The sequence below is a fragment of the Pipistrellus kuhlii genome, unplaced genomic scaffold (genome assembly GCF_014108245.1).
Source record: "Pipistrellus kuhlii isolate mPipKuh1 unplaced genomic scaffold, mPipKuh1.p scaffold_m20_p_131, whole genome shotgun sequence".
NCBI classification, from domain to species: domain Eukaryota; kingdom Metazoa; phylum Chordata; class Mammalia; order Chiroptera; family Vespertilionidae; genus Pipistrellus; species Pipistrellus kuhlii.
Window position 1 is genome coordinate 70,663 of NW_023425440.1, and position 7,299 is coordinate 77,961.

General features: G+C 41.4%; 1 protein-coding gene across 1 annotated transcript; it reads left to right on the forward strand.

Moving 5' to 3' along the window:
• The first annotated feature begins 830 nt into the window (after window positions 1-830).
• On the forward strand, window positions 831-3,277 carry GSPT2 (G1 to S phase transition 2). The gene is made up of 2 exons (XM_036436182.2): window positions 831-952; window positions 1,059-3,277. The coding sequence occupies exon 2, from the start codon at window positions 1,067-1,069 to the stop codon at window positions 2,963-2,965; it is 1,899 nt and encodes a 632-aa protein (XP_036292075.1). The 5' UTR covers window positions 831-952; window positions 1,059-1,066; the 3' UTR covers window positions 2,966-3,277.
• The last annotated feature ends 4,022 nt before the right edge of the window (window positions 3,278-7,299 follow it).

A 7,299-nucleotide genomic window follows, 5' to 3' on the forward strand; every position in this document is an offset into this window, starting at 1 on the left:
TTGATACCTACAGCCCCATGGCATTGCCACTAACTGAAGAAGGTTCCAACATGACACTGATTCTTTCTTAAAGCAAACCCATCGCCAGCTGTGAGTAGCATTCCAGGCCCTCAGAAGGAGGCAGGAAAACTATGATGTACTCTGGAGAGGTGCTGGTGAGTGGGGCAGGTACATCCAGATTCTGGTTTGTTAGAAGAATAAAGGCATCCGAGTCTGGAGCGTGTGTACGGAATGCACCACACAGTATATAGCAGGCCAGCCATTGTCCAGATACCTGCACAAATGCTATAGATTGGGCAGCTTCACTGGAGACAGGGTAGAGTGTTTAACATGGAAAGACGTTATATCCCCATTCTTACAGCATTGAGGCTATCAGTAAAGCTTATTGGCATATGGGGACCAACCGAAAAAGGGAAAATCAAAAGTCATCTGGATTTCAAATGAGTGAATGATTTAAAGTTGCATTTCCTAGAGTCAGCTACATCTTCATATCTATTATGAGTGCCTCCCTAGTCACTCATGTCTTCCTTTGGTGGCTGGGTTTCTAGGTAGTTAACCCACATCCTGCCTCCATTTGTTCAATAGAAATGTTTATTTTTAATTGAATCTTTGAATAGAAATGCAAATGAGATGTGCCTGTGCAGGTTTATTCATTAAATTGTGGTCAAATTGCTCTCCCGGATGGTGTGAGAAAAATAACTACAAATTTTCATTTAAAAAATTATACTTTGGGACTTAGCCCATGACTGAGAATGAAGCCAGGCATACGGATGGCAGCGAGGGGTCAATCTGTGCCCAGCGCTGGGTCGCCGGTGGAGGAGTCGGAAGTGGTTGGGGTTTGGGGGAGGAGATCCGCTCACACACAAGAGAGGCTTGAGCCGCCATATCTGCCGCCGCTGCCGCAGCTGCGAATGCAGTGTCAGTACTTCGCTGTCTCCGTGCTGCCGATAAGGTGCGTGTCGCTACCCCTTGGCCCCGCGCTCTTGCTGCCTTCCTCCGGTCTGTATAGCCCGCTCTTTCTATCCTGCTGACCCCGCTCCCTCCCCGCCACCCATCAGGTCCTCAGATGATGGATACGGGTAGCAGCAGCAGCAGCAGCAGCGACTCAGCGCCCGACTGCTGGGACCAGGTGGACATGGAAGCCTTGGGTGCAGCCTCTATCGGGGACCTAGCCTCTTCAGCAGCAGTGGTGGAGACCCAGCATGAGCACCTCAACTCGGCCTTCAGCCGTCAGCTGAACGTCAACGCCAAACCCTTCGTGCCTAATGTACACGCCGCGGAGTTCGTGCCGTCCTTTCTGCGGGGCCCGGCTCCGCCGCAGAACCCCCCTGCGGACACCACCAGCATTGACGAAACCTGCACCGGCGCGGGCACACCTGAAGGTAAAAGGCTGGGACTGGGGGCACCTGTGGAACTTGCCAAAGAGGAGCAGATAGTGTTGTGTGAAGGCTCCAATTCAGCCGTTACCATGGAACTTTCTGAACCTGTTATAGAAAACGGAGAGGTGGAGATGGTTCTAGAGGAGTCATGGGAGCACAATAAAGAAATAAGTGAAGCCGAGCCAGGGGGTTGTTCGCTGGGAGATGCAGGGCCCCCAGAAGACAGTGGTCAGGAAATGATGGAGAAAGAGGAGATGAGAAAATCTAAATCTGTGCTCCTACCCTCAGGTGCTCCTAAAAAAGAACACGTAAATGTTGTATTCATTGGGCACGTAGATGCTGGCAAGTCAACCATTGGAGGACAGATAATGTTTTTGACAGGGATGGTTGACAAAAGGACACTTGAGAAATATGAAAGAGAAGCTAAAGAAAAAAACAGAGAAACTTGGTACTTGTCCTGGGCCTTAGACACAAATCAAGAAGAACGAGACAAGGGTAAAACAGTAGAAGTGGGTCGTGCCTATTTTGAAACAGAAAAGAAACATTTCACCATTCTAGATGCCCCTGGCCACAAGAGTTTTGTCCCAAATATGATCGGTGGTGCTTCTCAAGCTGATTTGGCTGTACTGGTCATTTCTGCCAGGAAAGGGGAGTTTGAAACTGGCTTTGAAAAAGGGGGACAGACAAGAGAACATGCTATGTTGGCCAAGACAGCAGGTGTAAAGCATTTAGTAGTGCTTATTAATAAGATGGACGATCCCACAGTGAATTGGAGCATCGAGAGATATGAAGAATGTAAAGAAAAACTGGTGCCCTTTTTGAAAAAAGTCGGCTTCAGTCCCAAAAAGGACATTCACTTTATGCCGTGCTCAGGGCTCACAGGGGCAAATATTAAAGAGCAATCAGATTTCTGTCCCTGGTACACTGGATTACCCTTTATCCCGTATTTGGATAACATGCCAAACTTCAGCAGATCAATTGATGGACCCATTAGACTGCCAATTGTGGATAAGTACAAGGATATGGGTACTGTGGTCCTGGGCAAGCTGGAATCAGGAACCATTTATAAAGGCCAGCAGCTTGTGATGATGCCAAACAAGCACAGTGTGGAAGTTCTTGGGATACTTTCTGATGATGCTGAAACTGATTATGTAGCCCCAGGTGAAAATCTTAAAATCAGACTGAAGGGAATTGAAGAAGAAGAGATTCTTCCAGGATTTATACTTTGTGACCCCAATAATCTTTGCCATTCTGGACGCACATTTGATGTTCAGATAGTGATTATTGAGCACAAGTCCATCATCTGTCCAGGTTATAATGCGGTGCTGCACATTCATACTTGTATTGAGGAAGTTGAAATAACAGCCTTAATCTCCTTGGTAGACAAAAAATCCGGAGAAAAAAGTAAGACGCGGCCCCGCTTTGTGAAACAAGATCAGGTGTGCATTGCCCGTTTAAGGACAGCAGGAACTATCTGCCTTGAGACATTCAAAGATTTTCCTCAGATGGGTCGTTTTACTTTAAGAGATGAGGGTAAGACCATTGCAATTGGCAAAGTTCTGAAACTGGTCCCGGAGAAGGACTGAACAGCTTTCTTGATAACCCTTGCACAATACTGTGAGAATTGACTACAAAAGTTCGCCACCTTCTCTTATTTACTGGCCATTGATAGACTATTCTCCATATTTTGCAAAGAAAAATTTCACAGCAAAAATTCATGTTTTGTCAGCTTTCTCATGTTGAGATCTCAGTTATGTTTCACAGATGAATTTACCCACAAGTTTCATCTTCCAAAACCATTCTGCTTCCGTGGACAGAATCAGTAATAGCTTTGTAAGTGATGTGGATGTAACTGTGTATAACAATGAAAAATTAATATATTTTTTAATTTTTCATTTTTCTTTTTTTTATAAATCAATCTTTATTGTTCATATTATTACAAAGGTTCCTCATTTCTTCCCCCCTAATTTTTCATTTTTCATTAGAATATTTAGACAACCCTTGTTTACGCAAACCAGTCAGAGTGTGTCAGTGTGTGTGTGTGTGTGTGTGTGTGTGCGTGTATGTTAAAAAGACAAGTAATATGTGAATAAAATACTTCATTTGAAACTCATTGGTATTTGAAATGCTTTTGAATACTTTTAAGCTTTGTATATAATATTTTGCAATTAGCCTTTTTACTTTTCCAAGTAATTTAATATATTTCATTGAGCTTTTTAAAATTGTCTTCCACTCATTATTTTAGATTAGGTATTTACAAACAATGCCCAAGTTTGTATTAAAGGAAAATTTTTAATTTTGAAATTTTTTAATTTCTTCCCAGTGAATTTTGTTTTCTGTGCCCAAGTCCAATCAACAAAGGACATTCTGCTTCTCCACTTATAATTTGCAAAAGAAAGGCTCAGGCCATCTATCAGGTCCACTAATGTCAAGGATGGCCAAATTACAGATTTACCTGGGGATTCAAACCATATGTTGACTAGACTCTTATATGCACTCCATCATCTTAACACAATCCTTGGTTTTGTTCCCCTTGTCACTTGGGATGAGGGCTACAACACAATAAAGGGCCATGACTACTGAGCCGATAAATGCTTTCAATAGGGCTGCAAGTTATTTACTGAAAATTAAGGGTTAGTGAGGGTTGTGAGCTGGGACACTGAGGAGACCAGTCCACCCTTCTTCAGTGCTTGGGGTTGGTAGTACAGGTGGAAGGTCATTTTGACAATCAGATCATGACCCACTTTGGGGGTTTGGGATATAGGACTTATCTTTGAAAAGAAGATGAGGAAAACACCAACTGTGGATGGAAGTGGCTACTTTTATTGCCAGAGGAGTGAACTTACAACCTGCAGAACTATCAACAGCTGTAAGAACTTTGTCTTGGTAAGTGGGTAGAGGCCCAATGAAAACACCTCATCTCTAAGATGTCTCACCTGTCAGAGATAGCCACTGGTCTTGTCAGAGCATCAGTAAGTAACACAGATATGCAGGACACCCACATGAGAAATGAGGATTTTCATTTGGTTATATGTCAGCTAACCTAATCCAAAGGGATGTGTCTTACTGTCTTGGACCCAGTCCATTAATAATTAGAATGTCAGTGATAAGAGTTTCATCTTCATTTTAGATTTTCTTCTTGCCTCTGTGTTCTGAACTTGGTACATAATGCAGGACAATCCAGTATTTGCTAAAAGTTTTGCCCTGGCAGCCACTCTTTTAAAAATATATTTCTGATGCTGCTTTAATCTCGTTTTGCAATTTTAGTAATTTACCAATAGGATTATTGTGGATATCTGTCTCTAATAGGCGGAAGTCACAAAGTGGGACAGACCTCTTTTTTCTCTATCCAATTTGGATAATTTCCTATCAAAAGCTGGCTCTGAAATGTCTTTCTCATTAGTCAGTTGTATAGCAATTTCTTCACCAGGGTATCTAAACTGTATTAAAAAAAAACTTCCAGCCCTAACTGGTTTGGCTCAGTGGATAGAGCGTCGGCCTATGGACTGAAGGGTCTTGATTCCTGTCAAGGTCATGTACCTTGGTTGTGGGCACATCCCAGTATGTGCAGGAGGCATCTCATCAATGTTTCTCTCTTATCGATGTTTCTAACTCTCTATCCTTCTCCCTTCCTCTCTGTAAAAAATCAATAAAATATATTTTAAGCCCTAGCCAGCTTGGCTCAGTGGATAGAGCGCCAGCCTGCTGACTCAAGGGTCCCAGGTTCGATTCTAGCCAAGGGCACATGCCTGGGTTGTGGGCTCGATCCCCAGTGGAGAGTCATGCAGGAGGCAGCCAATCAATGATTCTCTCTCATCATTGATGTTTCTCTCTCTCCTTCTCCCTTTCTCTCTGAAATCAATAAAGATATCTATATCTATATATCTATATCCATCTATATCTACATCTATCTATCATCTATCTATCTATCTATCTATCTATCTAACTTTCAGAGAGCAGGACATAAATCTTTGTAAATAGATTTTGGAAACCAAATCACTTCAGTAAGAAGCACATCATTCAGGTGGTTGGAGACACCAAACTCTGGCTCTATGGGAAAGTAGATATAAACTCAGGGTAACATTTCTAACTTTTTGAGTACCTTCCTTTATAGTCCTTAATGTCTCATGGTGTTTTCTAAATACTGCAAATTGGGGCCATTCACAAGCACAGTACTAGTTTCCAAGGACATACAAAGTAGTGTCCCTTCAGAAGTCCCCTATTGCCTCCAATTCATTCCAATTTAACTAAACTATCCTCAGATACTCATCCCTAATTCCTGGCATCCAAGATAATAAATATAGCATCTCCCCAAGTCTGACTACATGCTGTAAATACATTATAAACTTAATACTTCAGGCTTTTTCAATATAGTAAGTGTTTACCTATTGGCTCTTAGCAACTTTTCTTCCAACTTTTTTTTTTAATACATTTTTATTTATTTTTTTAGAGAGGGATAGAGAGTGATAGACATCATCGATCAGCTATCTCCTGCATGCCCCCACCCTGGCATGCACCCTGACCGGGACTCCAACTAGAGACCTCTTGGTTTCTGGGCTGATGTTTAACCACTGAACCACACTGGCTAGGCCCAAGTTTCTATTTCTTTGGTCACATGAGAATATGTAGGGAAAGGGACCGACTTATTCTGTACTTCAGCAAAGACCCTAAAAGGAAAGGGAAAGTTTGGGTGGGTAGAAGCTAACGAATTATTCTGAGGATCTTTCTCTGGCACCAGGATAAATTGCCAGTGCTTTTAATATCTACTCCAGTTACTGTTCCTGTCTTCAAAAAACAAATCCTTTATCAAAATAAACCCTCCTTTCACAATATCATAATTCTGGTTTATTAAAATGCAAGGAACTTGCTCTTTTAAAAGTTTACTTATAAACATTTTGTAGTACAAATATTCAAACTCATTTTAGTTCAAATAAACTGTGTAGCAACAGGGAGATGATTAGATACCACTGTATGGCCATTGAAAAATAAACTCTTCAACCACTACAGAAGTTCTGCCAAAACCCAAACATTTCACTATGCTCACATTGGTCCAGTGCCTGTTTTTATATTCAGTATGGTTGTTTCTATATTTTCTGTTAAGACTATGGTCATATTTCTATTTGCCCCAGTTACACCATCTATTCCTGGTTGGCCACTGAAGGGGAAGAAAAATTTGGCCCAAGTTTTCTCACGAGGGACACCACTAACTCTATGGAATGGGAATGTGGAATTGCCTTAAAATTTTAGTGTATGTATGTGTGTGTGGAAATGTTCACTAGGTCACCAAAATCAAGGAAAAGGGGAAAAAAACAAAAACAAACAAAAAAACCCGAACCTACTGTATGAGCATGCCATATATGAGAAAGCACCAAAAACAAAAACAACACACACACACACACACACACACACACACACTAAAGCTTTGTTTACATGCAAGAGGACACAGCTTACAATTTTACAGTATAGCTGGTAGAATACTGAATGTTGACTTCCTATATATTCTGAACTCAATACCAGAGTGTTTTAGAGGAAACTTGTCTAAATTCTAAGAGGATTACCTTTTCCTTCACTTACCTTAAAGTTTTGTATAGTGTTATATATATATATATATATATATATATATATATATATATATATATATGTGTGTGTGTGTGTGTGTGTGTGTGTGTATGTATGTGTATATATATATATATATATATATATATATATATATGTTTCTTATTGATTTTTTACAGAGAGAAAGAGAGAGGGATAGAGAGTTAGAAACACCAATGAGAGAGAATCATGGATCAGCTGCCTCTTGCACACCCCCTACTGGTGATGTGCCCGCAACCAAGGTATGTGCCCTTGACGGGAATCGAACCCAGGACCCTTCAGTCCCCAGGCTGGCGCTCTATCCACTGAGCCAAACCAGTTTCAG

What these genes read in the sequence shown, in the direction of transcription:
- GSPT2 (XM_036436182.2), top strand. Translation starts at nt 1,067, where the DNA reads ATGATGGATACGGGTAGCAGCAGCAGCAGCAGCAGCGACTCAGCGCCC.